Here is an 11,073-nt window from a genome sequence, read left to right as displayed (position 1 = left end):
CTCGTTTGCATGTAGATGGCGCTACCTTGCGAATAGTATGCGAGTTAGTATCTCTGTTCACTAACAGATGGCGAGGTAAGCTACACTAATGTGCCCAAGAATTATATTCGTCAAAAAGTAATGTTTTTTTTTTAGATAATTTGAGAAAGTTTTTTATTATTTTCAATTATCAATGAATATTTAAACTAAAACATTAAATAATGTACAATGAGTCTAGCTGCTCATTATTGAGATTGCGAGAGGACATGAACAACCTTGCTTACTTTAAGCGAAACATTTCAATTCCAACCACTGATATTTAAACTTTGCTGAACCTTCTTCGTGGCAAATTCATCGGATGAAAGCACCATGAAATCCGTGAAAAACTTCCCAAAGCATAAAAACCATGCGCCTCCATTGCTCGGTCTGTATTTCCCGACCCGGTCGAATGGGTTGCTATAAATGGAAAAAACAGTTGCTATAAAATGCCAAAAAACACATAAAAACAAATGCATCGCATGTTGTTAGGGGCTATTTTGCTCTATTTTCGACAGTCTTTATTAACGGCTCATACACGGCACTTACACTGCACGCTCAGTATTGGGTTTTTTTTTTTTTCGCAAGACACCTACATCCCATTCCCATGCTGCATGCTCGCCAGCCTGGGGGATTCCTTTCGAACATCAACATCGGTAACATCGGTTCTGTTTACTAGCGGCGGCCACTCGTACTGTATGTTATATGTTAGGCGTCCGGTCAGGCAGTTTGACTCAAACTAGGCTCAAAGATTGGTTCCAAAAAGCTTCTAAAATAATTCCAAAAGCTGCCATTCACTACATACATGGCCGGCGTGGTTCACTCTACACAATAACACCAAACAGTGACACGTAATGGTTCGTAATGATTACTGTGCTTCAGCGTTGCATCTCGGCTGCCCATTTGCCTCTAGTGTGTGTGTGTGTGTGTGTATGAGAATGGGAAGGTGAGTTGGGATATGGAAACATACCGCTCTGTACAGATGTACCAACACTAGCTAGCAGTAAGAGTACCTCATTGGCATTGGCCCTTCTAAGCACACATCCTATTACAGCTAAACTCCCACGTTCATCTCCCGTCCCGTTTTATCTATCAACTAAACGCAATAGTTTACACGCTAATGATATTCAACATTCAGTTGGAATGATGAATCGTACCCGTCTGGCTGTCTTATACTATGATTTCTTTTTCTCACTGAAATGTTGCTACTTCCTTTCGACATTCCGTTTTGCTACAAACCAGTGTTTGATAAAGGATTCACCTACGGCTTTCGAAAATCTGCATGCATCTCACACACACACACACACGCATACACACGCACACAAAATTGGAACCACCGTACCGTACAAGATGTACATTTCCTGTTCAATCGTGTGGCAAGTCTGATAAATATGCTCTGTGTTCTTAACTACCAACAACATGCCTCATACACACCTAGACAGGGCACGCCTACACACGATGCACACCTAATACACGGTTAACGCACTGTTTTCCATTAGTTTCCATAGCATAGCTAGACGTTTTGCTACATAGTGACCTACAGTGCCGCTTCCCCGGTATGCAGCGGATTGTCAGTTAGATGATCGTACGGGATAACACTGTCTGAAAGGAAGAAAAGAGAGAGAGAGAGAGTGCAGTGCGTGGTGTGCGCCATGGCAACGAAGAAGTCGTTTCGCTGCCTGCCTAGGACACAACGAGGCTTTTGCCAAGTGCCTACTCTAGCAAGCGGTACAGTCAATCGAACAGAAATCGATGAACTAATCGTTAGTTTCTTTAGAACAAGAAATCGATAAACTTTTCGCAGGCGCCTAATCAACATACATGTGTCACCCTCTGCTCGCTTACGCAATGAACTATATATTGTAGAGACGATCTTCTTTGGACTCACTTTGGAAACAACCAATATCGACTAAGCTATTCTATCATCGACAGCGCTACTGATGATCCTTCCTTCTCGTACTTTTGACTACGACTAAGCGATCTTTAACATCAATTAACATGCACTCTGTTTTGATATTATATCTCCTCCCTAACGCCCCATGTTAAGCGTCCCTTTTCGTGTATATCGTGAACCATCTAATGACATCTATCTATTCTATGCGCTTGGACCGTGATTGGGCCATGACGATGATTCCTCCCTTCCTCCTCCTCCTCCTTCTTCTACTTCAGACTCAACGAATAGGTTCATTCTCTTGATAACAACTATTATTGCTACATTTATGATGCTCCACTATCTGGTGCGTGCCATTGACGCATGTATATTTCTGCCTGATGATTTTTCCTCCCTGTTGCTGTTTCGTCCTCCTTCCTTCCAACGGCAACCCTCTTCTTCATCTGCGCCACAACAAAGCCTCTTGTTTTCCGGTTCGGGGTTTTCCGCCAGTGCACTTACACCGTGTTGCCGAAGCGCTGTTTGCTTTTCGCTGTCCACCAATATTGATTGTTGCGCGTTTGTTGAAATCCGATCAAGCGGTTCGATTCGGCGGTACTTTGTTCGTCTGTTCCGCTGTTGCTCTTTTTATGCCGTTATCCCTCTCGGCATGACACGAGACACGTTACATCGGCAACAGGGTAGTCACCACATTCAAACAGGTGGGGAGGGGGGTAGTGGAAAGAGACGACCCGCTTGGGTTGGGTAAATAATGTTAAGAGCAGGACAAACGCCACCTCTCAGGTCCTCTGCTCCCTCCAGCCTGAGTCCACGCAGCCAAATCAGATGACACGCGGATGCCAGGTGCGTGTTGCCTGAGAAGTAGTCAAACAGCGCCCGAGAACGGCGTGGCGGTGGCGCAACATTTCAATACACCACGGCGTTGGCGTGTGCCAATATTTGCTCAACCATCCCCAGCGTGTCAGGGGCGTGAAAATTGATCAAAGCAGCCGGGGCCACTGTTCTTCCTCTTCTGCTCGTGAGGTTTGGCTGTCTGCGCATAAGCCGACAACAGACGACGAGGCCAATGGGGTTGGGCTGCTGTGCATTGTGGGTAAGGACGTCCCAACGGTATTCCGCACGATAAACAGCGCAGACTGTCACACACCTGACCACCTGTCTGCCTGCCTGCCGGCTGGTGGTGGTGGTGGTTCCATTTCGAATGCTCGCACACACTGCTGTCTAATTCGATTTCGAACCAGACCGTCCGTCGTCGGTTGGGGCTCCAGTCGGTTCCCTGGAGGCACGACGGAAGCAACAGAAGAAAAAAAATCCCATTTTTTCCCACCTCAACCACACTTTCAACGCCGTTGATGCTGTTCAATTATGCAGCACAAAGTATAAGCCGGCCACGATCACTTTTACCGGTGGCCGAACAGGGCACGGGGGTGCTGGGAGCTAGGAGCCCCAGAGCCCCAAAACCATGGAACGGAAGTGGCAGCAGCAGCAGCAGCAGCAGCAATGGAGGAATCTGCTCTTGGCACACAGTAGGCCGTCTCTATGGGATCAATGCTTTCGGGTGAAACATTTTAGTTTCCTCTCACTCTCAGCTCTCTCTTGATTCTCTCTCTTTCTCTCTCAGCTCTCTTTCTCTCTCTCTCTCTCTCTCTCTCTTTCTCTCTCTCAGCTCTCTCTCTCTCTTTCAGCTCTCTCTCTCACTCGGGAGCGTGACCACATCAACAACGCAGGAAACAATCACAGATACACGCTTAATACTACACGTAGTAGACACTGTGGCCACCGTACGGGCTACGGCGGACGAAGCAGGGCAGCAGCGACTGCAGGGTGTTCCGGAACGCTTCCCGGAAGTCGCGGTTGAAGTAGGCGTAGATGAGCGGGTTCAGTGTCGAGTTGAAGTATCCGATCCAGAACAGTACCGTAATCACGACCTCCGGACACGGGCACGCTTCTTCACCGCACAGCGACGTGATGACATACCTGCGGTGAAGAAAGGGGGAGAAGCGTCAAAAAGACCGTTGATGATGATGGTGATGAAGATTGATCCCTCTCGGGGCAATAAATATGCCAATATGGCGGGCAATATTCTCTTAACGATGCAAAATGATTTATTGAATCTGTTTCACCGTTCGATTTCCCCCAAAATGTTGCTTAAGTATGATTACAGAAACAATACCTTGAGTCATAACCTTGAAAACCTGCCCCCCCAGGAAGCTTGTCTAATACTTAAAGTTCGCGATGCATTCAGACTGGTACAACAACGAGTTTCAAACAAACAACCATTCTGCCGACGGCCATTTTGTGAAACCAGAAGTTGTAAGCGATTGGCACACCGGCACCAAGCAGAAAACCACAAAAGCCCGATTGCGCGTCTCTCTTTCTGTCGCTCTCTCTCTCTCCACCCCCTTTTGGTGTCCATTTTTAAAGACAAATGCTTCCTCGAGTTCCGCCGAGGTTCGCGAAAGACAACGGTGGCGACGGGCAACGTGACACGACAACGTCAACTAATCAGTGCTCAGGACGAAGATAACGAAGAGCCCAGGTTCTCCTCTCCCCTGCGGAACTTGTCTGTAAAGTTTTGGACATGTCTTTTTATGTTTCAATTTGTCCACCGTTCCGTTCACCCTCCACCGCCCGGGCGGTGGGCTAATCCACCCAAAACATTGGTCACATTTCACCTGAATGATAGCCACTTAAAGCGAAAGAGAATGCCTTCGCCTTCGTCAGTCGTCAGGTCGTCAGTACTGTCGAATGGTTGATGGTCGTCTCCTGTGGTTGTGTGTGTGTGTGTGTCGCGTAACGAGCGTGGGTTGGGACCGGCACTGGGGCCCCGGGAACTCCATTGTTAACCCCGGCCTGTCTGCTCGATGTTGATGCCTGGAAGCTCCAAAAGAAACAAAAAAAATGGGAACCCTCAAAAGCCAGTTCATATTTCAACGATAAACCATCGCCCTACACCAAAGACGCTTCGCTGCGACGAAGCCAACGAACCACGCTCGCGGCCTACGTTCAGTCCCTTCCCCTGCTCCTTGGAAAAGCATCCTCATAAGACATCCCGCAAAACCCCGGCACCAACCACTTACGCATCGCGTGCTAGAATGTTTCGGATAACTTTCATAACCGGCCGACGACCGGCGGCGGTTGTATTGGAAGGATCATCTTCATCACCATCCTGCCGGTGCCAGATAATCCTCGCACCGGCTCAACACTAACGAGCGCCATGTAAGGAAACGTGTGAAACCGAAGATGGATGTTCTGCCATCGTCGGATTGGGTTGGTGGCGTCGTCACCGTCCACATTACGGCCGCCACGCCGAGCGGATAAGCACTTTCCTTCCCAAAAACCGGAATGCAGCGATGGATGTTTCGCCGTGGAATAGATTCCCGGAGCAACTGCTCAGGTTACGGTACATTAGGAATAATCGCACCACTTTAATGCAACGCAAAGACGGTCAACGCGGAACGGATCCTGCTCCACGGATTGCTTCTTGGAACACACTGGGATCCATTATCGAATCCAAGCAACCAAGCACTAATGGAATGTCAAGACATTTTTGAGGCATTTAATTGTAATTCACTTCCATCGGTCTCGACAGGTCTCGGCAAGTAGCAGCTGGCAGGCTGGGCTTCACCTGCTGCTGGCGCTTTTAATTCAAACAATCAACCCCTCGGGGCCCACTGTAAACCCCTCGCCCGGCCCACAACGCTTCGCATAAACGGGTTTAATTGCTGCAAATTGAATCCATCGTGGTCAATTAGGTGAGCGGTTTCTCGGTCGCACCCAGAACGTCGCTCGGAACGCGAGCAACGGAACGGAAAAACACCTCAAATGAAAATCGTGTTGAAAATCGAACGTAATGGAGGGATTTGCAAAGCAGGAAGCAACAGGCTTTATTAACAATTAAAAGCAGAAAGCCGAAAAATGTGTAAAAAGACAGAGAGAGAGAGTTCACCGGGACCGGGAGAAGTGAGGTTCAATTAACGCAATTCATGTCCCACGCCCGACCAGGCACGTTACCCTCCCTTGGAGGATGGTCCCGGTTTAATCATCATCGCAAATCAGTCAATCAATTAGAGCGTCCACCATTCCGTTCGTGCCATCGCAAAAAATTTAAAAAAAAACATCGCGACACCCCGATGCAATGTCGATTCCTGTGAACCGGAAAGCCGATGCCGCTGGAGGAAATCGCGTGAAAAGGAAAAAGTTTCCGGGAGAGCAACGTCGGTGTCGGTGCAACGGTTGGTGTTGTGTTGCTGTTTGATTTGATTTGCAATCATTACGCTTCCACTCGGCGCTTATTAAACGAGCACATTCTATGCGGTGCTAATTGCATCATAAGCTGTGGATGGGATGGACCTGGATCGGTTTAACAGCTGCACAGCGGTGGCTTACCGGAAGCTTATCGATGCTCTAACTGCATTAGCAATTGCGCTTTTTATGCGATCCCCCCCCTGGGTGAGTTCTGCGTACTTGCAGCGGTCAAACGGGGTGCAAATAATGTATTTTAGATGCTACTTTTTGCTACCTCGAATCGATGCTCCGATCGGCGCAAATGTTTCGGTTGTTCGAAAAAGGGAACGCATTTGCAAATCGATTTGCTGCGGCCATTTGTAATTAAATTCCTGCTCGCAACCAAGTGGAGAAGTGTGTGTGGTTTGTGTGTAGTAGTTGTTGTTTGTGGTTGTTTTTGTTGTTTGTGTTGCTGCATCCCGGTCTGTGGTCGGTATGGTGCAATAAAGTGCATTTCTTGGACGATTAGTACAATTCGTTGTGGTAAGAATTTCCGGGAACCGGGAAGTAGGATTATGGACTGGGATTGAGTTCCAATGCTTCAGGGGCTTACTGAAGAGCATCCATATCGTGACCATGAATGCAATCGATCGCGACCCTTATCAACCTTCTCTTTGCGCGAAGAATCACAGCAACAAAAGAAAATCAACAACAATTTTGAATTTCACCTTTTCACCGGGAGTGTAATTGAATTCGCGACCGTCGGCAGCCGTACGATGCTCGACATGCCGAAGCTTTCATCTCCCAACCGATACCGATCGCAACTCGAACACGAGAACCAGACCCGCGATTCGATACCTTCGTACTTACCAGAGGAAAAACGGTAACCAGCAAAGCAGAAACACCCCCATGATGATGCCGAGCGTACGGGCGGCCTTATGCTCCGCCCGCCATCCTTTGGCCGGCCGGGTCGATGTGCCGCCTGATGTCCGTCCGATTGATGTGGAGTTTAATTAGATTTCCGGCAGCGGCACATGCACGGCACAACAGAGCGAACCCATTTTCCATTTTCACAGCATCCGGACGCGATGTTGTTTGATGTCCGTTTCGATGTCCAGTGGCCGCCGTTTGCCAGGTGACGGATTCAGGAGAAGCCAATGAAGGGAAAAGAAAGAAAAACACCGGGAACGAACGTTAGCTGGTGAACATAACTTAATCAATGGCATAGAACGCTGGCCAAACGCCAAACGCAACCCATCGCCGTGGGTGAAAATGCAAAAAGGGAACGTCTTTACAAGAGTTTACAAGTGTTTTTGCAACGGCCTGGTGCAATGATGATGATGATGATGATGATTGTTGCCGATGGAATCATGAAACTTGTGAAGAGTATCATCTTCACAAAGTAACCAACGTACTAGTTGGTGCTTGAAAACCGAAGCGCAGATCGGATTGAAACATTCGATCTCTGTGCACCGGGAGTGCGCCTCATACGTGCGCAGCAAGAGTTTTCAAATTGTTTTTCCATTTCCTCGCCGCCGCAGCCGCTGCTCTGTGAAACTTTTCCACTCCTCTGATAGCTAAAGTTTTAAGATGCCTTCCGGTTGCCTTTCCTACACCCTGGCCTGACTGGTAAGGATCTCATAATTCAATTAGGTTCGATGCATCTTCACTCTCGATGCTAACGAGCAATGGTGTGTGTGTAGAGAACGAATGAAGCATATTGAAAGTTATGTCGAAGAGGCTAAGGGTCACGGAGTAGGATGCCGATAATAAACTGCTCTTCATCCAGCTACTTAAAGAGCTTTTCGGTTTCGATCTACGCTCCTGGATGCATCTTTAACAAATGGCAACGGTAGATTGTTAAAGATGTGCAAAGATATGTGTCTAAACGCATGAATAAGAAACCCTATACGCAAAGCGGATTACTAACCAAACAGACGATAATCGATCAAAGGGCTTTATGGCTTATCTAAATATTAATGCAACCATTATTTTTGGCGCTTGGCATAATGCTTCTCTCGCACACTAAGGGTACACTAAGAAGGGGAGCGAGCTCAAGGGTTTCTGATCGCGACATGAATTAATGGACCCCATCGGAGATCCTAACCTTGTCCGCATAAATGTGCCTCGAGATAAATCCATTAAATGGAGCATCTTCTGTATATAAAATGGGCATTATTCTTGACTGACTGACTCGCTACCGATTATGATTGCTTGTGGAATTCTGCGCTTCTCTATCTCCTTTAAGCACGAAAGGTCATGTTAAACAATACCGACCCGAGAGAACCGTCTTGGTTGCGTTGGTCAGCGTGACCCTCAGGGATCTGCGGGATTAAAACCAACCAATACCCGGGACCAACAGCGACGACGGCGGCAGCGCCTTGTTTAGCTGCTACAACGAAGGAGCACGCAGCTCGCGCGAAACCGCTACCTCGCAATAACGAAGCGGCCAGCAAAGGCCGGAAGAGAGGAAAACCACACCAAACATTTCAGTGGTTTGCAGCTGCTGATGCTGTTGATGCTGGTGGTGGTGGTCTGCGTTCCGCGCAGCCACGGTAGGAGAAAACATTAGAAAGGGTGGCGCCCCGCTGCCGACCGGCGATCTCGTTAGCATGCAGGGCAGGCAAAAACGCAAACCGCTATCATTTCGCTTGCCCCATCGCTCTGAGGGTGGGGTTTCGTATGACTCGCGTCTTTAAAAGATCGGCACGCCCGGCGGTCTGTCGGCTGGCTGGTAATTGTTGGAGTTTGCTTTTGCTCGCACTCACGCAATTGAAACCTCTACCGAGCAAAGGAGGGAGCACTCTGGACGAAGGTCCAAATTGACATAACTAGCGCGCTTGCTCTCTCTCTCTCTCTCTTTCTCTCTTTGTCTTTCTCTCACGACTACTAGCTTCATTTTCTGGACCCTTGCTGTGAAGCGGCAGGAGATAAATTATCGCAAAACGGAGCAAAAGACAATTTATCTTTCTTCATCGTTTACTTTTAATAATCGCAAACCCGAAGCAGATGGATCCAATGACGCTATTATCCTTGACCGGTGGAGCATGATGCGGGCGCTATCTGGAGTGATAATGGCGCGCTAGTATTTACCAATTGATGCCACTGCGCGGGTAGCGTATAGCTTGACTGTAGTTGAAAAGAACGAAGTTGATGGAACGGTTGCAAACTGGCACATTGATAGCATTTGAATCTAGAATGCAAAGATAAGGACGTGCCTATATCTGGATGGATCGCATTTGAAGTTTCTATCTGCCTATTAATCTGTACACTACTTTACTACTCATGAGTTCTAATGTACCAAGAAGCCACAATGCACGACTAGCATTGCATTCCGATGCGATGTTAACTCGTGTCGTCTGCTGCACAATTCCAATTCATTCTCACTTCAAGAGGTATCAGAATGGGAAGCCATTTTCGGTCCCGCAATCTTGCATTATCGACGCATGACCACCAACAGTTGAGGGGAGTGTTTCACTTGCACCCTATTGCTAACGTATCAACGCGCTTGCAAAGCATTCCCAGCATTCGCACTGTCACACGTCATCACGTAGCCATTGGCAATAGGTTTGGCACTAAATCTATTCTGCTAAATGTTTTGTTAGATTTCTCCAGCGAGCAGCTAGCACGATCTCACTTGGACCAATGGATGGCACGGAATGGACGAACGTTAGTGTGTGTATGTGTGTGTTATCAACCATGTGTTTGGACGCGCAACGGTGGAAACAATTGCACTGCTAGGCACTATAGCCTACGAGCTATCGAGCGAATAGTATGGGTCTCTACTACGGCGATGGCGATGCGTTGAAATGGAATGGTAGCATTAACAGAAACGCTAACATGTGATGACGACTACGATGACTCGATCGACGAACAACGAACGAAGCTGTGCTAAGCTAAGAAGTGTCATCCAACAGCCTAATGAGCCTCTTTTGCTAAGGGATAAGCGGAAGCGGAAGCAGAAGCAGAGTCAGAGGCAGAGGTAGTGATGTGTTGGTGCACTAAAAGCTACGGATGCAATGGAAGAGACATGGACGAAACGGACGCAGACTGTCGAAGCGCATAAGGGTGTGAGTGCAGGAAAAGCTTAGCAGGAACGCGTGCAAGCAATAGAACGCAAGCGGGGAGAAAGCACTAGAAGCAACAACAACAACAACAACAACAGTAACAGTAACAGTAACGAAACATGGCAGCAGGCAACAACATGGCGGGCAAATGCGGAATAGTGCGCCGCTGGAGTAGGCAATCTGCGGCAACTGACCTTCTGCGCAGCCGACGCTGGGACAACGCGAATGAATCCGGCAACCGGGCGGATTGGGGCTGGCCGGTGGAACGGTTAGTCGATTGCCGGTACTACCACCGGTGGCCGGACCCGGACAACTCGTCCCCATTACGGCCATCGGGTCGGTTGGTCGGTGCCGTGCCGCGGGACAGTACGCCGTACGCCGCAGCCTACCGTAACGCTTCAGATGGTTCCAGAGGCACATGATCTTGCGGAACTTGTAATGGCGACAGTGAGCTGCCCCGGAACCGTCGTCATGATGATGGCGTCCCGCCATACAGCAGCTTGATTGGCCATACTGCTGCTGCCTCTGCTGCTGATGCTGTTGGTTGTGTGAATGCTGATGCTGATGATGGTGTTGGTGGTGCTGATGCTGCTGCTGCTGACAAGCGCTTCCGCAACAACCACAGACACCGCCCGGACCATCGCTACAGGTCACAGCACAACCACCACCACCACCACCACCACCACCACAACAGTCTGGACCACATCCGGTACAGTGGCCTCCACACTCATCATCCAGATCCGTGTCGGTGTCGTTCGCGTGCACCACATTATCATTGTTGATCACAATGCAGATGGCGCCACGGCGCTGATGCTTCTGGCTCGAGTCTGTCGTCGTCGTCGCGTGTGTGTGTGTGTTGGTGTGTCGCGGAAG

At 48.7% G+C, this 11,073-nt stretch overlaps 1 protein-coding gene across 2 annotated transcripts in view; it reads right to left on the bottom strand.

The window, feature by feature from the left end:
• Nucleotides 1-3,655: 3,655 nt before the first annotated feature.
• Nucleotides 3,656-11,073, bottom strand: part of LOC125950577 (octopamine receptor beta-3R-like) — a 37,283-nt gene continuing 29,865 nt past the window's right edge. For both annotated transcript variants that reach the window (XM_049678690.1, XM_049678691.1), the window contains exons 7-8: nucleotides 7,004-7,115; nucleotides 3,656-3,883 (exon numbers count right to left, since the gene is read on the bottom strand). In XM_049678690.1, the coding sequence (XP_049534647.1) occupies nucleotides 3,661-3,883; nucleotides 7,004-7,115 (335 nt within the window). In that variant the 3' untranslated portion in view covers nucleotides 3,656-3,660. The remainder of the gene's footprint in view (nucleotides 3,884-7,003; nucleotides 7,116-11,073) is intronic.

The sequence above is a fragment of the Anopheles darlingi genome, chromosome 2 (assembly GCF_943734745.1).
Source record: "Anopheles darlingi chromosome 2, idAnoDarlMG_H_01, whole genome shotgun sequence".
Classification (NCBI taxonomy): domain Eukaryota; kingdom Metazoa; phylum Arthropoda; class Insecta; order Diptera; family Culicidae; genus Anopheles; species Anopheles darlingi.
The sequence above is the reverse complement of the archived record's forward strand: the minus strand, read 5'-3'. Positions and strand labels throughout refer to the sequence as shown.